This window comes from Telopea speciosissima, chromosome 6 (genome assembly GCF_018873765.1).
Source record: "Telopea speciosissima isolate NSW1024214 ecotype Mountain lineage chromosome 6, Tspe_v1, whole genome shotgun sequence".
NCBI lineage: Eukaryota > Viridiplantae > Streptophyta > Magnoliopsida > Proteales > Proteaceae > Telopea > Telopea speciosissima.
In genome coordinates, this window is record NC_057921.1 from 41,116,259 (window position 1) to 41,143,116 (window position 26,858).

Genomic DNA, 26,858 nt, shown 5'->3' on the forward strand with positions numbered 1-26,858 from the left:
GGACAAGCCCCAAGAGATCCAGAGAAACAAGCCAAAGAAGAAAAATATCACAAATACAGCAACACTAACAACACTAGGGCATCAATGAAAAAGCAGCAATCCTCCTTCGTCTCCCAAATGAACCCTCCACCTCTCCACTAAATATTGGCTCATAAAACCATATTAAGGATATTGTGATTCTTGGTTCATAAAACTATTTATACAACGGAGACCTATGGATGCACCGGTAAGGAAGAGTGATCAAATTCAGTCTAACGGAGTTAAAAGTGGTAGAGGTAGACCTAAATTGACTATTGGAGAAGTGGTAAGAAAGGATATGCATGTGGTAGGATTCGATCCTAGTGTGACTGCAGATAGAGTTGTTTGAAAAACAAAGACCCGTGTAGCCAACCCCTTGTAGGGAAATGTTCCTGGGATGCTGCTTTGACTACTGCTTGGGCTTCTTCCTTTACTTATTGTCTTTTTTACTTTCTTTTACTCCCCTTACGTCTTTTTACTTCTTTTATTTCTATTACTGTCATAGCCTCTATCTGATCCATGTATCCGACCCCATTTATTTGGGATAAGGTTATGGTAGTTGTTGTTGTTGTTGTTATCTTAGAGATTTGTATATTGACATTTCCTAAGGTGTCTAATAATTTGTAACTATACTAACACATTTTTTTAATGAGGGTAAATTATATTAATTCACATTTGTACTTGAAATTTTTACAAGACAATGATAATTTTTAATAATAACAATGATGAAAAGTCACTTTCAAATTATTTTGAAAACCCATTTTTACCTTTAACTTTAATAATGTTAAAGAATAAAATTAAGGGCAATCAAAATAATGTATCTAGATTCAAATTTTAGATACACATGTAGAGGTGTCATTTAGACCATCAGTCTTAGGCCTGATTTGGTATGACTTCTAGCTAAATAGTCAACAAATAGATTGTTGGACAAGAAATTGAAATTTTTTGTTGTTGCGTCAATCTAAAATATTTTAAGAATAAGATATCCATTTGGTAGTTCAATTTTTGAGAATGGATTCTCTATATTTCTTTTGGAGGGTGGTGGTGGCAGGGATAAGGCGGGGCAGGGTCGGACGAGGCTGAGGCTAGCGCCTGGGCAGGGAAGGGAGTGGTGGTGGGGGTGGCATGGTGGTGGCAGTGGTAGTGGCATGATTTTAGATTGATTGGCCACCCCATTTTTCATGTGAACAAATTTATATTTATTTATTTGATTTTCTAATATATATATATATATATATATTTATTTTTATCATGCTTAGATCATTTGACAAATATGAATGCCATGATTCTTATGATTTTTGATGAACCTTATCATGTTTGAATGTCATATGTGATGGCTTGAATATGAATGACAAATCTATCATTTTGAGCATGTACATGAAATTTATCTAGCATGTTAATTTAGGATTTTTTTTCTTTGTTTATGACTTGTCTATGCTATATTTCTTGTAGATTCCAGTATACTAACCATGTAGGCAAATATGTCATCCTTCCCTTTTTTCTTTGTGAGTGTGCAATGTTTGATATATCTCTTCTTCTTTGGCTCATATATAATACATTGACCTAGAGTAAAAGTCCGGTTTTTATCAAGTGGACCGGGCCGGGGTGCCTAACACCTTCTTCATACTGCAACTTGACATGGATCCTAACCTTTGGGTTAGATCAGTTTGGATTGTCATTTTTGTTTATTTTTTTAGTTTCGGTACTAGACCCTAATCTAGGTGGCAACTTCTTGTCTATAGAAACCTTAAACACCTTTTCCAATTGAGAGGAGGAAAGGATTCTCCAAGACACTTTGTCTTCACATACGACGGAGGTGGGCTGTCGGAGGGGTGTTGCGGGAAGGGGAGGAGAGGAATCAGGGATACTTTAGGTATTTGAAATTAACATGGGAGAAAGAGAGATGGAATTTTATTTTTCTGGGGGAATCAGAGAAGAAGTTTAGAATAAAAGAGTTTGAGTAAATATAGGACAATTATAGGGCAGTAATAGAAATTTTCTCTACAAATAACCAACAAAACATCAAACTCACATTCTCTAGTTTGTGGATGTGCCCTCTTGCTCAAAAAGATTCCACATTGTGGCCAAAGATAATCCAACCTGGGGAAGCATCATTGGAAATTCCCTTGGTCTTAGCCCTCCTTTAGCATGTATATGAGAAATTTCCATAAGTTTAACGATTAATATTATTCAATATCTCTTTTTGAGTTTTTAATCCTCTAGTGATTACTAAAGAAATTGTAATCTCATTTATTGATAATGAAAGTTTTGATTAAAATAGTTTCCATGGTTTTTTCCATTCATTTGTTGAAGGGTTTTCCATGTAAAAATTTTAGTTACTTTTTCACTATCTTATTTCGTTTTGTAATGGGACCCACATAATTACTATTCACATAGTTACTATTCATGTGTATTATTTACGTTAGTATTAATAATATAGTACATTGTCATATTTCTTCGAGTGACTTATACAGGTGAGAAACCGAGTCTATCATTTTTTCCAACATATATAGAAGTCAACCAGGGAAGAGCAGGAGCAGGGGGGGATCTTTAGAAATCACCATGGCAAAGTTCTTTACTCTTTCAGCAGATTTTTGAGGGTAGCGAGCTGCTTCGTTGCTGAATTTGAGGCTCTTTTGGACGGGTTATTTCTTGCCAGGGATAGAGGTTACAGGAACTTGTGGATTGAATCTGACTCTGCTGCGGTGGTAATGGCCGTTCAAGCTTCCAATATCCCCTGGTTCGTGCTTCAAAGAGGGCAAGTGATTTTGCCTTTTCTTGAGTCTTGCAATTGGAAAATTTCTCACTGCTACGGAGAAGCAAATCCAATAGCAGATTATTTGGCTAAGCTAGCGGTGAAATCAGGTGCTTCCTCCTCTAACCTTGTCTTCCCTAGATTTATCAATGATCAGCTGACTCATGATGCCTTGGGGTTGCCAAGATATAGATTTCGGTAGCCCTTGGTTTAGTTCTGTTGGTTGGTGTTTAGTTTGTGGTTTTTCGGTTGTGCTTTGTTTCTTTTGTTTGTTCTCTTTTGTTTAATTCAAGGATCTTTTAGCAAAACAAAAGTCTTTGATTGATCAAAGATAATAGGATTGAAAAATATCATTCATAGCCAGCCACTGCGTACGCACAGGCCGTGAAAGTGCAAATTGCTACCCTTTGCTTGACATTGTTAAATGCCTAGAGATGAAGATGATTCATGATCATTCAATCCAATTTGAATACTTGTTAAGTAGTTTTATTCTTTTTAGATTCTACAACTAAACATGACCGGCAAGTTCAACTTTGGCTTCGGAATCAACCCCTTTTTGGTGGAGCTGAATGGACTTCCATGAATAGAACTTGGCACAGAACATGTAGTATATGAGATTCAAAACCTGCAACAATGTGATCAACCAGTAGAAGTACTCTAACTTCCCCTTGTTTAGATTGTCCTGAAGCCAACTCCCCTTAGTAATTGCATGTACCAGCGTCACAAGCATTGTACTAGTATAATTTCCTAACGAAATCGCGGTCCAATGCAGTGCAGTAGCCATGCTCCTCATGCTCTCAGGTGCCTGATCATATAAGAATTCAAGGTGTCCAATGGACATGAAAGCTTCACCCATTCCATGGAGAGCATATTGAGGGATGAGCCAACAAAACGAAATAGGGATTGTTGAGTGTGGCTCTTCTGTGAGGCCATGAACAGAAGCTACATGTTTGCGCTTGATCTCAATGAAACCAGCAATAAGGGTAGCAAAGATGGAGATCGCTAACCCAATGCCCATACGGTGGAGGAATGAGATTCCTCTATCGAGACCTGTAAAGCGTCTAGCGATAGGGATGATGATTCGATCGTAAAGGAATAGTGATGTGAGCATGGAAATCGTGCTAAAGACAGACATGGAACCTGGTGGGATTTGGAAGGAATGAGAGAGGTGACGATCCATGGTTCGAGCTTGTTGTAGGGAGAAGGTGTTTTGTTGTGCAGAGGCTGTTATGAGAAGAATCCCAGAAGCCCATATTGGTCCCATTCGAATCATTGATTTCAACTCTTCAACTCTGTGGACTGTACATAACCTCCATAAGTTGGGTGTCTGTAAAGTTCCCACTTTCTCCTCCTCTGTCAAGATTGCTGCTTTGTCCAAAAATCTGAATTGCAACATAAAAAGTAAGAAATTGAGAAAGAAAATCATAATTTAAAAAAGAATACTAGATAAGTTGAACCACACTGGGCTATAGTTCTCTCTTCCACCCTTAGACTTGTTTATGGTTGTCCACTACACCCATGGTCACCCCTGGTCCTTTTTGCCTTTTCAGGGGCAGTGTCGGTTTTTTTGCGCTGGGCTGTGTCTATCCGTAGGTACACACCCAAATATAGCACCGATTATCGTTCTTTCTTCCTAAATTTAGTATCATAATTAATCTCCCGGTCTCTTAAGGGTGTGTATTACAATGTTTCTGCTCCAAATTACTGTTTCTAAGTCAAAAACAGGTTTTTTTTTTTAATTTTTATGTTATTTTGGAGTACTTTGTACGAACAAATGTTGTATGGTAAAACTGAAAAAAAAAAAGAAAAAAAAAGTATTTATGCCACTATAAAAGAACAAAAACACATATGGATTGCATATTAACAAAAGTATATTTTTTGTTATGTGGAGGTGGAGATGGTAGCAATGATGGTGGTGGTGGCAGTGGAGGTGGAGGTGGAGGTAGTGGTGGAGGTGGGGGTGGTGGTGGAGGCGATGGTGGTGACGGTGGTGCTCGGAGCATAGTCCCTATGCATACGCGGGGCCAATGAGAGAGCGCACAGAAGCATCATGGGGATGGAATTTTCGCCTTTCAAAGGGGCAGAAGGTCATTTTGCCCCCACTGTATTTGGGTGTGGACGGTACACTCCCCCACAGAAAACTTCTCTCATAATAACATTTTAACTTGAGGCTATAAAAAATTCTAGGAATATACTTAGTAATTCAAATATGTGACAAAAACTTAACATAACATGGAAAAATAATTTAAACCTACGAGAGTATTTGGTGTATTTATACTTGGTTCGTAGTATGTTGTTAGCATGGTTGTAAATTTTGTTTTGGCGGTTATTTTGATTAATTTTTCCAAACTTCTTATGGAATTTATTTAATTATCTTATACTTTTTTTGTCCGACACTTTCTGATCAATCATTTGTTAAATAACATGAAATCACTATTACATGTTTTTTTAGTTTGGATATGACATTGTATTGAATTATGTTGGATGTACATTAGAGAATACCAAATTCAATATTATATGACACAAATTATTTTTAATAACAATCTATTAATAAGTTGATTGTATTTTTTTATTTTTTAATGATAAAGTCAATATTTTAAGTTGACCTAATCTGAATTGAAATGCTTGAAAGGAGAAAAAAAAAAAAAGTTTAAAGCATTATTTTCGGTGCAACTAAACATGTTTTATAAGAAAGTGCAACTACCATCTTTATTTTTGATAAACAATTGCAACTATCATCTTATTATGTGCATCAAATAAGACAAAGGGACTATTATATGAAGGAATTCCATGACATTACATAATACAATATTATCTCTCCTTACGCATGTGAAGAAGGGTGAATTCCTTAATGCAACTGACTATGGTTACACAGAGCAAAACCCTTACATAATACAATACTATCTCTCCTTACGCATGTGAAAAAGGTGAATTTCTTAATGCAACTGACCATGGTTGCACAAAGCAAAACCCTTACGTAATACAATACTATCTCTCAATCGGTTGTATGATGCATTAAAAAAACTATTATTTCTTGGTGTTTCAGTCAGCAATGGCTGTTTTGTAACAGTTATCTGGACAGGATCTCTTGGGAAATATCTCATTGCTATCGTGAACTTAACTCAGTGACAGACTTACTCACTAAACATGCAACTGCTTCAAGGGCTTTGTTTTCTTGGGTTGTTCCCTCTTGTTTTATCATTGTAAATCATAGTGGGCTTAGGCCCAATAAGAACCGCCCAGACAAGGTGGGGCAGTACTTGACCTGCAAGGAGGAGGGGGCGGTCACTTAAGTGACCAATCCCTTCCGTGTCTATTTGGGAGACTCCCACTGGGAGTCGGCTTAGCTGGGTCACCCCTAGGGGTTTGGCTATAAATAGATCACTATAGCTCAAACCCTACGGTATGCGATATAACATATTTCTCTCCTCCTCTTTGGGTTCTGCGTTTTTTCTTGGGATTCCATCCTAGCCTAGGGTTTTGTGGTGTGGAGTTCTCAAGTGGAGAAGCCTGTAGAGATCGTGATCTGCTCGTGACTGCAAGCCGCATTCGATCGTCCCTTCTGCTGCATTTCCATTCCGTTCAGGTAAGGTCTAAACTTCTGTGTTTAATGGAATGGAGTGCTTATATGCTACCAATCATAAATGAAATAAATTGGGATGCTTTAGATAAATCTCTACAACTGCTGATGTCATTGTCGAATGTGGTTATGGGGACTATTTTTTGGGCTTTTTATAGCATGGTTGTTATGTATTTTCTTTCATTCTTTTCTTAAATATATATCTTTGTTGACCTTAACCAAAACAAAAACACAAAAAAAAAAACCCTTATGTAAAAAAAAAAAAACATTATTTTTATTGAAGTGTGCACAAAAATAATAATTTGCAATATTAGTAAAGAAAAAAAGCAACCCAAAATCTGAGCTAGAAGGCATAAAGCAAGATAAGATATATCTAAAGATAATATTAATTTTATGACCAAATAATGCTATCTATTTGTGCAAAACGTACACTAGCATAACAACTGTATAATCTAGGAAAATGTGAGATTAATTAAAATAAAGATAGGTGCATGGAAGGATGGATACCTTAATTGCTCAGAGTGAAGAAGCTTTCCAGTAATGGAGATGGAGAGATCAAGCTCATCATTCTCATAGAGCAATTTGGGATCTGAAACCATAGTCAACTTTCTTTTCTTGAAGGCAGCTACCATGACCTGTATCAAGCGAGTGAAGGGACTCCCAGATGGATCTAAGTGCTGGTATAGTGGATAAGCCACAATGAAGATTATGATGGAAAGGAACATAGCAATGGATGGAATTCCAAGTCCCCAACCCCAACCAATCGTTTCTTGTATATAAACAATCACAGTCACAGCCACAAGGGATGACAAGCTCATGCAGAAGTAGTACCAATTGAAGAAATTCCATGTTCTTGTCTTTTGTTTTGGATCAGTTTCATCGAATTGATCGGCACCGAATGCAACCACGCAGGGCCGGATTCCACCGGACCCAATTGCTGTAAGTAGAAGAGACACACAGAGAATGGCTAATTGCCTTGAATTAGCCTCCTGGCACACTTCATTTCCATGGCATGGTGGTGGTCTTAGCTTTGGTAGGACTGCTGATATGGTCAAGCTTATCATTCCCTGATCACATAACATCATCAGATACCTAAATTATAATTGAACTAGAAAGAAGAAGAAGAAGAAGAAAAAGAAGATGATATGATGAGGTGGGTCTTAACTATTTGATAAATAATGGAAGCCACTGTTATGGTCCAAAACCGGCCAGCGAATGAATCGGCAATGAAGGCACCAAGCAAAGGTGTCAAGCTTGCAGTCCCAGTAAAGTTTGTTAGAGTGTTGGCTGCCTTGGTTAGTGGCAAGTAGAGTTGTTGTGTCAAATAGCTAAGCATATTAATACCAAAACCTGACATGGCCAACCTCTCACAAACCTCACTTGCTGCACCAAATAAACAAGGCAACCATAAAATTAGTACAAATAAAGAATAGGAAGAAGAAGAAGTTAATAATAATGGGAAGAGTTTGGATACTCACAGAAGATGAAGGGCATTGTTCTTATCCCTCCCTTCTTGTAACCGCCATGGCTTTCTTTCTTCTCCATTTTTCTCTCTTCTTTCTTCTCTGTCATTTGATGCTTAAGATGTAAATCCAAACTTTCCCTCTCAAACTCAGTATTTAAAGGCTGAATATTGAAGGATGTAGGCAGTGGGAAATGCACTACCAGTTCAGTGTCCTCCAACCTTTTCGATAAATGCAAGTAAAGTTTCTACCAGCAACACAATACGTAAGCTCTTTCTTGGTTTATTTGGATTACTGTGCCCCTGGTGGAAAACCTTTTTTTATTTTTTTAATAGTAGGAAACAGATTCTTTATTCAATTATTGACTGTGTAAACTAATGAAATATTGAAAGGAGAAGAAAAGATCCCCGGATCGAAAATAGACCAAACTATCCTACCAGCCGCACCTATAGAGCCTCCTTGCCGGAGAGAGTCAATCACACTGCTTATCTCTCTTTGAATTAAAGTAAAATTACAATCACCAATAGAAGTGGATAAAACCAAAATATCCTCCAAGATTGACCTGATATGTTGAGGAGAGGATGTAATCCATTTCTGTAAGTAAGAAATCATATCTATAATATTATAAGATTCAATCATAAGTCTCTCACAACTAATATCCAAAACTGAGCCGAATTAATTGAATCGAATCGAAGGTTTCGGTTCTGGTATATAAGCATTTAATTCTGTTCGGTTCAGTTTCGATTTTAGTTCAAAAATCGTTGGTCTAAACCGAAACCAGACCGAATACCACACTAAAATCTAAAACTCTATTTTTTTTTTTTTTTTTTTTTTAAATGCTGTTGCCTTTCCTTTTGGAACTATAATTTTGATGTGTTTCTCTGACTTTATTGATGGGTGAGCTGAAAGATAAGTTATGAAAGGGGAGAACTCACTTAGGATTCTTATTTATTTATTAATATTTTTGGTTCTTTTAAGGTTTTGTGAGCATTTTATTTATACAAATGGAGTTTTTTGAGAACACAGCAAGACAACAACAATTGCCAGCCTAGCAGAATGGAATCGTATTGGAGAACCGAACAGACCTGTATTGAAAGACCGAATTAGAACCGTAGTCGAACCGAACCGAGCAAGTTCGGATTCGGTTTCCACTTCCAAAACCGACTCGGTTCTCGGTTCGATTTCGGATCACACCATCAAGGCATGGAACCGAATGATCGAAACCGAACCGATTGACACCCTTACTCACAACCTTTAGAATAGCCTCCAGTAGTGCTAACCGAATTGCCAAAGCTTCTCCTTCAATTGATTCTTGAATATTCACAAGGTTGGATATTACTAATAGTGGGGAACCATGTGAATCTCTAAAGATAAACCCAACACCACCATGATTTGTTCCTCCTTTAAGACTTGCATGGAAGTTTATTTGGTCGATTAAAATTTTGCCAAAGATCCAACAATTTCTTTAGTGTGCCTGTGCAGGTCGTTCAACGACTTCTAAAGCCCTTCATCATAGATGCAATTATGGAGATCCTCCTTGTGACATATGCGATGCTAAGGAATCCATCACTCACATATTGTTGGAATGTCTCTTTGCACGTGTAGTTTGGTTTGAGAGTTCTTTGGGTTTTACATCACCACAAGAAGATTTTTTTTTTTACAGGTAATATCAATTTATTGCAAAAGAAAAAAAAAAGGGGGGGGTGAAGGAATATACAACCAACTAGGTGGGGCCTGAAAGCATCCCAAGGGAGCCTAAGAATCCCACAAACTAGAAGAAAGAAGAAGCAACACATAGGAATTGAACCAACCAACCGAGCCTAAGCACCCAGAGGGCTAAATCCCCCATCAATAAGACAAAAATAGGTTTCTAAGGGACTTGGGACCCTTAGGGCAAACCAAATGGGTACATGGTTCCACCTCCATGCGGATAACCTTGATGATAGTGGGTTTTGACTTAGTTTGTTCCGAAAGATACGATAATTTCTTTCTTGCCAAATATGGGAGATGGTACAACAAAAAGCAAGTTTGGTAATATTACCAATGGACTCCCACTTGAATGTCTTCCCAATCCACTTGCCTTGCTTACCACGTTTCTACCCGGCTCTCTAGACGGAGAACACAAGCTACAAATTTCCATCCACAAGCAATTGGTGAATGGGCACTCAAAAAACAGATGATCTCTACTCTAGAGCCTTGCCCAACAGAAGCTGAACATGTCTCTTACGAAGTTGGTCCTTGGTGGGGAGGCCATCCACCAAAAATCTCAAAGCTCCGATTGATTGACGAGGGATACACGAATGGAACCATATAGTAGGAACCCAAATCACAAGAGGTCGAGAATCTCTCATGGTTTCCCAAGCTGATTTAGTGAAGAAGATGCCCGAAGGAGAATCCATCCATTTAATAGAATCTTAGAGCATGAGCGCCAATCCTATTGATGTTGCCTAACTGGTCCCAAACATGGAAAGATCAACTGAAGAGTAAGCACTAGGGCACCACTCCCCTTCCCGAAGAATAGTCTACACCAAAGCATATATGTTTGTCCGAACTTACATCATACCTTATCCGATCTCAAAACTAGAGAATCAAAACACCATCAGGATGCCATGGATCCAGCCAAAGTCTAGTAATCTGACCATTGCCAATGATATGATGGATATATGGCCTTACTTTATCTTGATATTTGAGGATCTTCCTCCAAGCCCAGGAGCTATTATGAATCGTAGGTTGCACTATCTAAATCGATTCCCCCCTCAAGTATCTATGATTGATCCATCGCACCCATAATGATCTTTTTTAGCAGCCACCTACCAGACTTGCTTCAAAATCCCAGCCATGTTCATGTTCTTAATACATTTTACCCCTAATCCACCTCTGGTTTTTTGTCTGCAAATGGCATCCCAAGAGATATAATGAATACGCCTTTCCAAAGTAGGCCATGACTAGAGAAAGTTAGAAAGTAAGGATTCTAACTTTCTTATAACACCACCTGGAATAGTGAAGAGACCTAACAGTAAATGTAGCCCCCTAGGAGCACAGAGGATAAGAGTTAGAGATGCCCTACAAAAGATAGGAACCTAGATTGCTATCCCTTTAGCCTTATCTTAACCAAATCAAATAGAGGAGCGTAATCTGCTATCTTAAGCTTCCCAGAGATCAAAGGAACACCATGATATATTATGGGAAGAAGAGTATCAAGGAATCCTGTCAGAAAGAGCAATTGAGCTCGAGGTTGTGGGTTCACACCTCCAATAATAGTGGAGGATTTTGACTGATTCATATGAAGCCCCAAGGTTTCCATAACTACAGATATAGATATGGAGTCTGTCTTAACAAAAATCATCAGGTCGTCAACAAAGATTAAGTGAGATAATAAAAGAGACTTACATCGAGGCAACAACTAAATGAGATGACCTTCCATAAGGTTCTTAAGAAGCATAGAGAGGCCTTCTATAGCTAGGGTGAATAGATGAGGGAATATAGGATCACCCTGCCTAATACCTCTACCACTAGCAAAATACTCAACAGGACTCCCATTAATAAGGACAGAAAACATGGCAGCTCTAGACCGACAAGAGCTCATCTCTCTCTCTCTCTCTCTCTCTCTCTCTCTCTCTCTCTCTCTCCTTCCTATTGCGCTCAATTCAGTTCCTTCAATATAACGTTGATTGACAAAAGAATATCCAAAAAAAAGAAACAAAAGGACTCACATGGAGACGGGGAAGGGCAATGGAGAATGGCTGGTGGGTTAAGGATCGAAGATTTTGTCGCTTGTCTCTGCTCAAGAGGGGTTTCTTGAGGTCGAACCAGTAGTCGTTCTTATGTTATTTTGTTCCCGCTTCTTGTTTGAGCTACACTTTTTCTTGTTTAAACTCCCTTCCAGATCTGAATGTTCTCCTTCAGTTCAGATCTGATACTCTCTTCATCATATTTTATTTTGCTTTTTGTTTCACCGTCTCTTCTTTCCTGGCTTGTTATTTTTTGAGCTCTCTGCATCTAGCTCCTCCTCTGGTTCTAGATCTGTGTTTCTGCTCTGTTTCAGATTTGAACTGCTCTATTTTTGCTAGTTACCGGTCTTGCTGTTCCCTTTCTCTTTTGGTTTGAGATTGTGAGGTGTTAGTTGTATGCTTCTCTGGAAGACTTGATAGGGAGAGCTATCATTTTTGAGATCTGTAGATGGGGGGAAAAAGCAAAAGAAGAGGGATAATAGCCGAAAGGGTGCAGTTCGTTTGGATCTGGGTTCGGTTACTTGTGATACTATTCAACCTGCCACCCTTATCGCGCATGAGGTTGTTGGTCAGGGGGTGGTACCGGGTCTGTAGAGTCTCTCTCTGATGTCTTTGCTTTCCCTCCCCTTGTCGGAGTTGGCTTGTTGAGTTACTGTGAGCAGTTGGGTGGAGCTACTTCTTCCCCTGTAGCTGCTGCTTCTACTATTAACAGTGAGATGCAGCCCAATATTGATGATGTGTGCCCACCACTTGTGGCAGGCGAAGGTCCAAATAATGTGACTCATCCTCCTGGTTCTGAACCCACTTCCAAGGGAACTACCTAGAGCTCATTGTTTGGTGGTGGTTATCGCAAGGCTAACGAGGGTCTATCCCTTTACTTCATTCCTCCGAAGCAATCAGGTGAAGAAGTTGCTGCCAAAATCTGTAACACAGAGTTGGAGCCCGAGATTGTCAAGTGGAAGAACACTCTTGTGGGGCATTTCATAGGGAATAGACCTCCTTTCCATATTGTTAAGGAGGTTTTGTGGAAGTTGTGGAATCCTACAGGGACTGTGGAACTCTTTGTCCTGGAGAATAGCATGTTCGTATTTAAGTTTTCCAATGAGGTTGATAAACTTAAAGTTCTAGAGGAGGGTCCATGGACTGTTGCAAGGAAACCAATCATCCTACGCCAATGGGAGATAAATCTCCAACTCCAGAACATTAACCTCTCCGGGGCTGCCATTTCATCTATGGGGAGAATAAGGATTGAGTGCCATTACTTCAGTGATTGGAGTACCTCTTTGTTTAGGTCGAAGAACTAAAACCCAAGATAGATTGACGTTCGCTAGATTCTGTGTGAAAGTTTTTGTTGATATGGAACTACCAAATCATGTACTGGTTGAAGACGATGAAGGACACTCATTCCACTAGGCTGTTCGTTATGAATGGAAGCCCCCGGCTTGCAGATCCTGTCATTCCTTTGGCCACTTCTCTAGAGCTTGCAAATCTGGTGGTAACCAAGCTCCAACTCCTCGTGGTCATCAAGGTCATGGCCATTGGAAAGCCAAGTTTGGGACAAGAATAGAGAGAGTGCATAGCCATGACCAAAGCACTCAGAAAAATTTCAAAGCTCGGCAAAGGTGTGCTTCTTCCACGGCGACGCCCGCTGATAATGAGTTCAGATTCCAAGGTCATACTCCTCCCCTTTCTTTGGTCTGCTTGCAGAATGGAGACTCAGGCAACACTGAGGATGGTAATGCTGATAGTTTCCCTTGTAGTGATTGCACCACTCCTAGTGGCAATCTTGTGGCAGCAAGCCACCCCAGTGAGGATTCAAATAGATTTGCTATTTTGGAGTCTATAGAGGAGGAGAGACATTTAGGTGTTTATACACATTAGCCTAGTTCTCAAGTGCAGTAACTTGGCGTATTTACGATTCAAGCCTCTCTTGATAATGATGTTGGAGAGACATTTGGGCCCTCATCGAGTCAGAATGAGAGAGACTCAAATGATGACAATTTGCACAAGTCCGACAAATCAATTTTGAGAGGAATTGACCCTTTTTCAAACCCTCTTACTCATTCTAATGTGAACACATCAGTCTCTCAAGTGCCTCAATTCACAAATATTATTGATCATTGTGATCCCCACAGCATGGCTGGAAATCAGCCGTTCCTTCCTTTTGGAGAGGCTCAAGTGAGGACTCATAGGTCTTCTAGCTAAGTTGGAAGCCAAAAGCTCAGGTCACCAACGAATCCTGCTTTACGCTTTTGCAATCTGAGAAACCCAATACCCCAAACTTTGATAATACTTTTGTAGCTCGAGGAGGTGAGATCCATGTAGTGCTTCAAGTTAATCCAGTTGATGTTGTTACGGAAATAATAGACAATGGCCCGTATTATGGTCCTTCCTCTGTTTCGAAGAATCATTGTGTGAGATGGGTGGTTCCTCCCTACAACCCTATTGGGAAGAAGGTCGATTTTATTTTCAGGTGACTGTTAGTTAGGGGCTGATTTTGTCTTTTGTCCCTCTTTGGATGGCCTCCCTTCAGCTTGATTTGGCCGTCGGGTAGTCCATTGTTTTCTTGTTGAGTTGTCTCCGTGTATTTCTTGTTCTCTCTCCTTTTTGGGGGGATTGTTTCTCTTTTGTTGAATATAATTTTTCATTCATAAAAAAAAAAACATGACAGCTCTGTATAACTCTTGACCCACAAGATGATCTAGTAAGGAATACCCATATATAGCATGCTTATTTAGAAAAAGAAACTATAAACTCATAGCATGCTTAATTTGAATCTTCCTAAATTGTCTCCGAACACACTACCATCTCGTGAACCTATGAAATCAACAATTTTATTGTACATAGCCTTCATCTGTTGCTTCCACCTTCTGCCAAGTACTATATAAACATGTAATATAATGTCGGATACTACAAACACCTGCCTACATGCCCAGAAACCTTTGTAACACTGTCAAACCTTGTTCGCACAAAAAATTGACCTGTTTGTACTACGAACTCACTATCTGTCATTGTCGGAACTGCCACAACACCTGTGCATCATCAAATACCTCTAGAACAAGGTTCTTAATCCCAAGAGCAGTCTTAGGATTGGTCGACACTGAAAACAATTCGGATCAATCAAAATTGTTCTGGATCGGTCTAAAGTGGAAAAAAATCTCAATTTTGTTGGATTGATCCTGGAATCGGTTAGCATCGGTCAAAAAAATATTAAAAAGTAAAAAATCTAAAAAAAAAAGGGTAATAATAGGGTTTGTGGGGGATTAACCTTACCCACTACTGGCCACCATTATTGCCGACTTATTTCCTAATCCCTATTTCTTTATTTATCTTATCTTGACTTGCTTCCTCAACCTCACCCACTACCACCATTCTCGCCACCTTATCTCTACTTAGTTTACGTTTCTATGGAATTAAATCATCCTTTAATTGAGTCCCGAATAAAAAATGGTAATACCCCCCCTTTACTCTTAGAATCTCCAAATCGCAAATCTAGGTTTTAAAACCATAACCACCTTATGCAATGAAATCTCCAAATCTAGGATCAAATCAATGTTTACTTTGAATGAATCTTTCAAAATGATAAGATCCCTCTTATTTCCCCCAGATTTGAAGCTCCCAAATCTGTGAATCGTGGCTTGAAAGACTTGGGACGAAGAACAAGGAAACAGGTTTTATAACCGTTTTAGTCATGCGTATCGGATCGGATTGGATCGTCCGATCCCAGCGTGCCGATCCAACCACCGTTCCATGAAACGTGGATAGGATCAGCCATATCTTGGGATCAATCATGACCGATACCGATCCGATCCGAGATTACGAACCATGCTCCAGAATACTACCGAACACTACCACACAAGTTGCAAACAATGACAACCCATGATCCAGTTTCCCAACACCACTCATTTGGTGAGTTACGTTGTTTATCCAAGAAGGTCTCTTTTTGAGTTTGTAATCATCTAAGGATTACTAGAGAATTTGTAATCTCATTTATTGATTGTGAAAGTTTTAACTGGACAAGATCCCGTGGTTTTTTCCCTTCGATTGTTTAAAAGGTTTTCCACGTAAAAATTATTGTGTATTTTCACTTTCTTATTGTGTTGTAATATTTATTCTGATGACTTTACTCACTGGTGAGAAACCGAGTCGTTTTTTCCAACATATATAAGTAACTCAAGTCTTTGATTGATCAAAGGTAAAAGGATAATGCTCGCTGGACACATTCCAGCTTCTGGTTGATCATATATTTATATAATTCTCTATTACATCTACTTACAAAGTTCTGATCTACAAAAGATCGACATTGTTATCTATTACATACTAACAAAGGTTATGAAAGTTCAAATTTATTCTGGCCATTCATCTGCAACTAAACCCGATTGGCAAGTTCGACTCCAGCTTCGGAATCAATCTCTTTTTGGTGTAGCTGAATGGGCTTCCATGAATAGAACTTGGCACAGAACAAGTAGTATATGAGATTCAAAACCTGCAATAAAGAGATCATCCAATAGAAGTACTCTAACTTCCCTTTGTTTAGATTGTCCTGAAGCCAACTCCCCTTAGTAATTGTATGTACCAGTGTCACAAGCACTGTACTAAAATAATTTCCCATCGAAATCGCGGTCCAATACAGTGCAGCAGCTGTGCTTCTCATGCTCTCAGGTGCCTGATCATATAAGAATTCAAGGTGTCCAATTGACATGAAAGCTTCAGCCATACCATGGAGAGCATATTGAGGGATAAGCCAACAAAAAGAAATTGGAATGGTTGAGTGTGGCTCTTCTGTGAGACCATGAATAGAAGCTACATGTTTGCGTTTGATCTCAACGAAACCAGCAGTAAAGGTAGCGAAAATAGAGATGGCGAACCCAATTCCCATGCGGTGGAGGAAGGAGATGCCTCTGTCGAGACCGGTAAAGCGTCTAGTGACCGGAATGATGACGCGGTCGTAAAGGGATAGTGTTGTAAGCATTGAAATCAGGGTAAAGACAGACATGGAACCTGGTGGAATTTGGAAAGAATGAGAGAGGTGACGATCCATGGTTCGAGCTTGTTGTAGCGAGAAGGTGTTTTGTTGTGCAGAGGCTGTTATTAGAAGAATCCCAGAAGCCCATATTGGTCCCATTCGAATCAGTGATTTCAACTCTTCAACTCTGTGGACTGTACATAACTTCCATAAGTTGGGTTTCTTTAAAGATCCAACTTCGTTCTCCTCTGTTAAGATTGCTGCCTTGTCCAAAAATCTGAAATTGCAACATTTAAAGTAAGAATTTGAGAAAGAAAATCATAATTTCAAAAAGAATATTAGCCGCATAAGTAATAGTTGAATTCCTCAAGTTATATTATTTGTGGAAAAAAGTCTAATCGGATCGCTGAATCGATTGGGATCCATTCTAATTTCCACCGATATAACACCGCCATTCACACCCAAAAACCCTAGAAATTTCTTGTTTTTGGATCTGATCGAGGACTAATTCTAGGGTTCTTGAACACTGACGATTTGGTTTGATTCAGATCTAATCCAGATTAGATTCGCCAATGACTGATTTCATCCTTGATTCCGTATTTTAAAACCCTGTCTGCAGCTATAGTTCTCTCTTCCTCCTTAGACTTGTTATGGTTCTCTACCATGCCTGTGGTTGCAAACCATTTTTTACGGCAATGATCGGACGGGGCAAAAATGTAAAAGATGTATGCAGGTGAGGACCTGCCATAGAGCCGTCACTATTTAGAGCATTTCAGTAATACACATCTTATTTTTTGGGTAAATTGGTTAATGAAAGATGGTGGGCAATTTGATCGATCTAAACTACTTTTAGGTACTCTATTAATTTTTTGGAGGAAAAGATTGCTATCGGATCACGTGGCCCACGTGGCTCCTAAGTCTAGACACAGAAGCATGCAAAAGCACTGTACTACCCCCCAAGGAAAGGCAGAAATCTTGATTAGGACGATGCTTACGCGTGCTTTACCGCTGACCAGCACGCACAAGCAAACAGTAGAGCATGTACTGTTAGCACCCTGCTCAAGGATGTTGGAGGTACTCAATTCTGTAGACATGCAATCTATCGGTCTTTAACTATGTGAACTCTCAGCCCATTTGTTTTCTTCCGAAGGTTGGCACTCCTTTGAATGGGAAAATAAGTGATATATAATTAGGAAGTGTTTCCTTTGAAAGAGTGTGGCCCCTCTGCAAGTACAAGGGCCAATGAGAACGTATGCGAAAGAATCATGAAATGACATTTTCAAATTTCATGAGGAGCAAAGTGATCATTTTGCCCCGTCTCCCCCACAGAGTTTGTTTTTCCCTATATAATTACACTTGCCTTCCATTCCCATCCAACTATAAAATAATAATCTTTGTCCCTCATTACTAAATTAGTCAAAATCATCGTAGATCTTAGTGCTAAGTGGGTCCAGATTATGGACCGTTGACAGCTTTTTACTATCCAAATATGGGTCTTTTTATTTTTTATTTTTGGTAATGAATATGGGCCTAATTCATATCATATAAATATATTCAAAGAAGAATACCATCAAAATGGATTTTTAGAAAAAGACAAGCTATATATGTGATATGCCAACTAAGCAAAGTCCAAAAATCCAAAAAGAGATTGACACGAAGCCTTTGTTGTTTGGGATAGTGACAACTACTCGTAAAGTAAAGAATACCATTGTTGGTACACGTAACTGCCATACACATGGCAATCACAGTAGCTTCTAATTCTGTCCACATTTTTTATGGGCCACAGCCCACGGCCCAAAAAGCAAACATCATCTCTGACACACACCAACCACCTGATATATATATATATATATATATTTTTTATTGACAAATATTTTCATGTAGAATGTACAATTAACATTAAATGCAATTAGATAGGTATAAATATTTATTCAAAATGACATAAATACCCTTGTCTCCTATTTGACATAATCGATGAAAGAATTTTCTGTGTATGAATACCTTTTATCCTTTTTTTTTTCATTCTTAGATTTGTTTATTCTTTTTAATATCAGACAGAAAATAATAACATTTTAACTTGAAGCCATAAAAACCTTCTAGGATTATACTTAGGGTGTGTTTCGTATGTATTGTCAGAATAGATTATGGGGTTGAAATCTGATTCTTTTTTATTTTCTCACTTCATAATGCATTTTAGACCTAAAATCTATTTTAAAAATGCATACCAAACATAGTCTAAGTAATTCAATTATGCGTGTAGTATTTTCTTAGCTTGGTTTGTAAATTTTGTTGTGGTGGTTATTTTGATTAATTTTCACAAACTACTTATGGAATTTAATTATCTCTTATCTATTTTTTAGGCATTTTCGGTCAATCCATCGGTCAAATTGCATAGAACCACTATTGCATGTTTTCTTAATTTGAATATAACATTTTATTGAGTTATGTTTTAGTACTGACGTTACTTTAGAGAATGCCAAATTCAATATTATATGACACACAAACTAATTTTTATGAAAACAACCTAAACCAAATTTTCTAATGACCACCTACTAATAAATTAATTGTATTTTATTTTTTAATGATAAAATTTAAGTTGATGTGATTTAGTTGAAATGTTTGAGGAAATTGACAAAAAAAAAAAAAATAACTATTTTAAAGCATTATTTTTCGTGTGATTAAACATTTTTTCAAGGAAATTGCAACTACCATCTTATGTTTATCAAATTCGAACAACCTTCTTTATGTGTATCAAATAAGATAAAGGGCTTATTATATTATAGAAAAAAGATATCATTATGTAATCTGACATTACATAATACAATTTTACCTTTCCTTACGCAAGGAAAGAAGGGTGAATTTCTTAATGCAACTGACCATAGTTACACGGGTCTGGCTCTCCTCCAGTTGTGGCGAGAACTGGAGAGTCCAACCCAGCAAAAACAAAGGGGGTATGGTCATTTCACATGGGGGGCCCATTTGAGTCCCACCTATGAAATGACCAAAACCCCCCCTTGTTTTGCTGGGCTGGACCCTCTAACTCCCGACATGGCTGAAGGAGAACCAAATTGTGGTTACACAGAGTATATCCCTAATGATAAAAAAAATGACATTATTTTTATTCAATTTTCCAAAAAAAAAAAAAACCCAAGATCTGAGCTAAAAGGCATAAATCAAGCTAAGATATATCTAAAGATAGCATTAATTTCATGACTAAATTTCTTGTCTAAATTAGCATAGACTAATTATATGAAGTATGGTACCAAAAAAAACAACTTTTCCTGATCTATTTGTGCAAACACAAAGGTCAAAAAACATAGAAATCTGAAACCATAAGAAGAATGTATACCTTAATTGCTTAGAGTGAAGAAGCTTCCCAGTAATGGAGATGGAAGCATCAAGCTCATCATTCTCATAGAGCAATTTGGGATCTGAAACCATAGGAACCTTTCTTTTCTTAAAAGCAGCAACCATGACTTGTACCAAGCGAGTGAAGGGACTTCCAGAGGGATCTAAGTGCCGATACAGTGGATAAGCAACTATGAAGGTTATGATGGAAAAGAACATAGCGATGGAAGGAATTCCAAGTCCCCAACCCCAACCAATTGTTTCTTGTATGTAAACAATCACAGTCACAGCCACAAGCATAGACAAACCCATACAGAAATAGTACCAATTGAAGAAATTCCATGTTGTTGTCTTTTGTTTTGGATCAGTTTCATCGAATTGATCGGCACCAAATGCGACCACGCAAGACCGGATTCCGCCGGACCCAATTGCTGTAAGTAGAAGAGAGACATAGAGGATGGCTAATTGCCCTGAATTAGCTTCTTGGCACACTTCATTTCCATGGCATGGTGGTGGCCTTAGATGTGGTAGAACTGCTGATATGGTCAAGCTTGTCATTCCCTGATCAATACATCATCAGATAAGTAAATTTTAATTGAACTAAGAAGAAGAATTGAAGAAGAAGAAGAAGAAGCTATGATGAGGTGGGTCTTAATAACTATTTGATAAATAATGGAAGCCACTGTTATGGTCCAAAACCGGCCAGCAAATGCATCAGCAATGAAGGCACCAAGCAAAGGTGTCAAGCCTGCAGTACCACCAAAGTTTGTCAGAGTATTGGCTGCCTTGGTTAGTGGCATATGCAGCTGTTGTGTCAAATAGCTAAGCATATTAGTACCAAAACCAACCACAGCCAACTTCTCACAAACTTCATTTGCTGCAACAAAGCAACCATGAAATTAGTAAAAATAAAGAATAAGAAGAAGTTAATAATAATGGGAAGAGTTTGGATACTCACAGAAGATGAAAGGCATTGTTCTCATCCCTCCCTTCCTATAACCACCTTGACTTTCTTTCTTCTCCATTTTTCTCTCTTCTTTCTTCTCAGCTGTCATTTGATGCTTTAAGAAGTAATCCAAACTTTCCTTCTCTACTCCAGTATTTAAAGACTAGTGGGTAATGTTAGAAATGTGTGTAGAGAGCATACATTGCTACCAGTTCAGTGTCCACACAATGAGAATTTATGGATTACATTTTTTGCCTATTTTTGATAAATGCAAGCAAAGTTTGTAACAGCAACACAGTACGTAAGCTCTTTCTTGGCTAATTTGGATTATTGTGATGCCCGTGGTGGAAGCTTGGCCGGTCCAATCATTGAACCTAAACTGCAAAAATGGATTGGAATTTCATTCATAAATGTTGGATATTAATGTGGGTACGTGTGAATGTAAGCCCAACTAGCTCTCCTTTCAAGGTGATATCTCTACTATGTGATGAGCCATGTGGCCTCTCTAGACTGTTATAAGATAAGGTACCATCTGATTGGACACGTGTCCAAATCTCAATGTCCATGTCAGCAGCTGAGATTCTAGAATCTCAACCAAGTAAGAACCCGGAAGAAAAAGAACAAAAAAAGAAAAAGACAATGTAAATCTTGTTGGGATGTTTACGAAAAAGTCCTACGTACCTGGGTTGGATTTTTCAACCATGAGAGTGGGTTAGTCAAGGTTGGGTTAAGCCAAGATTGAGGCTTCGGGGCTAAGTCCAGCTTGGCCCGGCCCTATGATAGGTTACGCTTTATAATTTATTGTTTACATTTTACAATTTTTGTTTAGTATCTAATTATCTATTGAACGAAAATATTTACAATTTTAAGATTAGGCTAAGTTTTTTAGCCCAAAGAAAACCAATACCAATTACATGTGTCTCATTTTTTTTAATGCATAGGATGATATAAATGGCAAAAATCAGGGTCAATCAGGACTAACCCGGTCCAGCCCGGCCCTATCAGGGTCAATCTGGGCTGGACTGAGCCCTGCAGGGTTGGGCTAGGGTTTTAAAAAACCCGACTTAACTCGGCCTTGTTTCACCCCTACTATCTAAGTCTCATATAAGTGGTATCAAAGTCGATGAACAGAAATTCTCGTTTGATCAAGGATTGATGGGGAAATTGTTGGGATGTCCACAAGTAAAGCAAAAAACAGAAACAAAATTCTACATCATATAGACAGAATGTATGAAATATTAATAATATCATATAGTCAATTTCATGGAATATGAAACTATGGATAACAATAAGAAGGTGGAGACAGACACTTGAGAGGGACATACTCACATAAAAGCATGGCTAACCTTGGGTTGCTGTCAGAGTGGGATAGCCTGCTCCAAGTCTCCAACCAATAATTAGAACTCCCCAGTCAAGTTATTTCGGTCATGGTTCTAAGTATCGGTATCGTATCGAATGATACGTATCGGTTTGCTAGTCACCGATACTGATACCATGCTAATATCATATCAGTAGCACGGTATGGACAAGGGGTAAAATGGTCAGAAAACTTATTTTTTAAGGAATTTAAGGGGTAATTTTGTCCTATACAGCCAATCCAGGCCGATACCGTATCGATATCGTATCGATTTTTCATGTTACTGATACCCGTTCTGAGATAAATTACCAGACTTGGGCCTACATGACTAACCCTTCTCTGATGGCATCAGCATCAAAGGTTGGAAAATCACATCTTAGAGTCTTCAAAATTGACTTGTTTCAGGAGCTCAGTGTACCTCATCACATGCTCGTAGATATGATTCTAATATCATATTACGGTCAGAAATTTTAGATCAATTACTAAAATAATGTTTGATTGAATTTTAAGTGTTCAGATTCTTTATTTTATCTTAAATATCTTTTATTTTTATATGGAGTATTGCCTCTAGTTGCTATTGCATTTGGTTCATTAATAGATTAAGTCCAAAATCTTAGCTTATGTCATTCGGGCTTTATTTGAATAGCACAGATCAGCATTAAATTGAATAAAACACATTATAGCATACTTTTTTTTTTTTGGTAAGCAAAATTTTACTGATAAGAATGTGTAATATGTATAGTTTTCAAAACACAAGCGTTTGAAGGGCTTAAATTGATTGTGTTTTGCATTAAGCATAATATTCCATATAGATTTTATTTTATTAGCTTAATTAGATCAATAATGATAAGTTACATCACTTCATCAATTGAGATTAGATTCTATAAAAAAAAATCAAATGAGATTAGATTAATCACTTATATTGTGATTTTTTTGGGGGGAAGAGGGAGGAGGGGGGGGGGGTTGGGTGGGGAAAGAATAGAAGAGAGTCTTCACCAAACGATTTATCTGACTAAAGTAAAGAAAGAATTCCTACTATTAGGGATATTGTGATTCTTATCTTAGAGATTTTCTAATTGACACTACTTAAGGTGTCAAATAATTTGTAATTTTACTTAGCACATTATTTTTTAATGAGAAGTCTTATCATTTCACATTTGTACTTAAATTTTTTATAAGAGAATGATAATTTTTAATAATAACAATTATAAAAAATTACTTTCAAATAATTTTGAAAATCCGTTTTTATTATTAAAAAACGTTTAAAAATAAAATAAAGAGCAATCAAAAGAATATATCAAGTCCTAGAAACACCTATAGATGTGTTATTTCTTTATGATGACAAAGTGGTAGGTTTTGCATGTAACCAACCAAGAGAAGAGAGGACATTAATCATTGGTTACATCTTATTATTTAGTAGCATTTGCTTTGATGATAGAGGGGGAAAAGTTATGAACAATCCAAGGTAGGGAGAAAGGGAGATGAACTGAAATAATGGAAACAAAAGCTGCTGGATCAGTTCCAAAACAAGCAACCAAAAAAAAAGAGAACCCACCAAGAACGTGAAACTCTGAAAAGCCATTTTATGTGGTGGTGACGCCAGAGATTACGCAATCAGAACAAGTAGTCTAAGCACGCACCCACCCACCCAGCGGTCAGTTACTGTGCTTCTCGGCCGGCCAATTCTCTCTGTTTTCTCTGCTTCAGTTTCCGTGTATTCCCACTCAAGTGTTCGATCATTTAAATTTTGACTTAAGTCAAATACTTTATTATGACCTAGAAAGTACCAAACCATTGGTTCTTCATTCTCTAGAATGACACTTAGGGAGAAGAACTGCATGAACCAACCAAAGTACTCTGCTTTCCTCTCACATGGGTATGTATTGCATGTGTTTGTGTTTTTGTGTGAGAGAGTGAAGGGACCAACAAGGATCAATTGGTCGGTGATGTTACAGTGGCCAAACAAGGATCAATTGGCCGGTGATGTTACAGTGGCCAAACAACTAGGATTTGATAATTGCTAGTGTTGAAAGCAAGAAAGGCTGAAACACTTTTAGGGTCTGAAAAAATGTTTGAAGTTGCAGATCCCTTATCACCATTGGATTCAGATCAGACGGTTGTGGAGGTCTACAGCACAACCCATGAAAGCTAATCAAAACTTGTAGCCTTTCAGAAGAGTGAGGAAGGTTCGAGAATGTAAAAGTGATGATCAATAAAAAAAAACAATCAATTCTGTGACACCCACCTGTAGGCATGCCCACCATTTGCAAAAAGGAAAGAAAGACAAAAAAAGGAAGAGAACGTTTGATCTTATGTTAGATTTGAAGCCTATTGGATTTTGTGTATCAAGTTGAGTTGAGTTGAGTGGGACTAAAAGATAGTGGGTGATGGTCCAAGTAAAAGCAGGAAGGAATACAAAGATGGACTCTTGGTTTGATTGTGATAGATGTTTTATTAAGCCTACCACATAAATAATAAAACCTATATAGTAGTGATAAAAAGTGATTGATATATGGTGACTTATCAAGCACCATTTCCACCGATTAAGTCTATTTTTAATGGTGTCAATCGGTTTGGTTTTGGATTTTTTATTTAATTTTGGTTCGGGTTCAGATACAATATGTATAAACTGAAATCGAATGATTCGATTCGGTTCAATTCTCATTTGGTTCTTGCACAGTATTGAAATTTTGGTACAACCATTCGGTTCTTATACAGTTTTTCAATTCAGGTTCGATCAGTTCAAATTCATTTTTATTTCTTTTTCGGTTCAAACTGTCTATTTTAACTTTAAAATTGAATCGAATTGAATTGAATTTTCCTTTTTGAAAATCAAAACTGAACCAATTTTTTTGTTTGGATCAATTCAGATTTAAATGGCTAGCTTCAATTTTCAATTTTGGTTATAAATAGGCACCCTTAATATTCAGTTACCTCTATTTTTAGTTTTTACCTCCCTCAGAAGATTCCTTCATGTCTCATCAGGGTTTGAGGTATCGACATCAGATCGATCATATCAGTATTGATCATGATCGATACCGATATGTATCATTTTTTTTTTTTTTGAATTGGGTAGAAGATATGCATCATTGATACTAAGCAAAAAAGTGATGTTTTTTGAATTTATAGGTGATTCGACTCGATACTGTCCGGTCGTGACCGATACCATGCACTAAATCTATGAATCTCACCTAGGTTCATCTTATCAAGCATCTAGACATCTAGTCTTGGTTTTAAACTAATTGTGAACGGATCAGCTGAGTTGATGACCTAAGATCATTGGTTAGAACCTTAATCTTGACACAACGTACATACATTATTTGTTTTGCTTTTTTTTCTTTTTTCTTTTTTTTTGGGGGGTTTTGGGGGTGGAGGGGAAGGGAAGGAGGGAGTTGGGAAGATAGAAGAGACGTGCATTATATTCCAGCAACGCAAATATACTCCTCTATCATTGGCAGCCATATGACTATTGCCATGTCACAAAGATGAGTATGATATTATTGGTGGACAAAGTATTCCTCCACTCATAGAGAACGGTTCACCCACCATTCTAGGGTTCACAAACCTCACCTAGGGTTTTTGTATATTCCAAAATACCTTCTCGATATTCATTCCCGTCCTCTCACGCCTCTCGGTGAATGGGATCCCATTCACCGTGGGTGGAGGAAAATTCGGTCTTTTTTTTTTATTTAGGACTGAAGTTTTCCCTCCACACACGGTGAATGGGAATGGGATCCCATTCACCGAGGAGCAGGAGAGGGCGAGAATGGGTATTGGGAGGATATTTTGGAACATACTAAAACCCTAGAAGACTGGGATTTGTAAACCCTAGGATGGTGGGTGAACCATGCTCTATGGGTAGAGGAAGACCTTATCCTTTTTATTTTTTCCTGATTAGTTGCTAAAATAATGTTTGGTTGAATTTTATGTGCTCAATTAGATTCTTTATTTTATCTTGAATATCTGTTATTTTTATATGGAGTTTTGCATCAAGTTTCTATTATTGCTTTTGGTTCACTAATAGATTAAGTCCAAAACCCTAGTTTCTGTCATTCGGGTTCTACTTGAATAGCATATCCAGCATTAAATTGAAATAAAACACAATAAAATATGCGTTTTTTTTTTTCACTTTTTATTTTTTATAAACAAAGCTTTACTGATAAGAACGTGTAACATGTGTAGTTTTCAAAACACACGTGTTTGAAGAGCTTAAGTTGATTGGGTGTTACATCAAGCATAATTAATATCCCATATAGATTTGATTTTAGTATTAATTAGATTAATAATGTTAAATTACATCACTTCATTAGTTGAGATTAGATTCTACCAAACAAAAATCAGATGAGATTACATTAATCATTTCTATTGTGATTTGTTTTTTTGGGGGTGGGGATAGAAGGAATCCGGATCAACTACCACATGGGACAGATGGGGACAGATCTGACCTCTCCATGAGGCGTGGATCCCACACCCTAGAGGCGGGTCCCACACCCCCATAGAGGGTTCAGATCTGTCCCTACCTGTCCCCATGTGGATGGGAGATCTGAACTCGGATATAAAAGAGTCTTCATCAAATGATTTATCCGAAAGTTCCCGTTGTTGAAACGCTGTCCAATTTATTTTTTGTTTGGGATCAAGTTCCCTCCACCCACAATGCATGGGATCGATTCCATTCATCGAGGGGCAAAAGAGGA

At 37.9% G+C, this 26,858-nt stretch overlaps 2 protein-coding genes across 2 annotated transcripts; both read right to left on the bottom strand.

Moving 5' to 3' along the window:
• Nucleotides 1–3,281: 3,281 nt before the first annotated feature.
• Nucleotides 3,282–20,926, bottom strand: LOC122664994 (protein NRT1/ PTR FAMILY 3.1-like). The gene is made up of 5 exons (XM_043861042.1): nt 20,892–20,926; nt 7,832–7,942; nt 7,519–7,736; nt 6,861–7,420; nt 3,282–4,155 (listed from the first exon to the last, which is right to left on the bottom strand). Exons 1-5 carry the CDS (start codon nt 20,914–20,916, stop codon nt 3,282–3,284), a joined length of 1,788 nt encoding a protein of 595 aa, XP_043716977.1. The 5' UTR covers nt 20,917–20,926.
• LOC122664996 (protein NRT1/ PTR FAMILY 3.1-like) lies at nt 15,898–20,916 on the bottom strand. The gene is made up of 4 exons (XM_043861044.1): nt 20,820–20,916; nt 20,521–20,738; nt 19,863–20,422; nt 15,898–16,790 (listed from the first exon to the last, which is right to left on the bottom strand). The coding sequence occupies exons 1-4, from the start codon at nt 20,914–20,916 to the stop codon at nt 15,917–15,919; spliced, it is 1,749 nt and encodes a 582-aa protein (XP_043716979.1). The 3' UTR covers nt 15,898–15,916.
• Nucleotides 20,927–26,858: the final 5,932 nt, after the last annotated feature.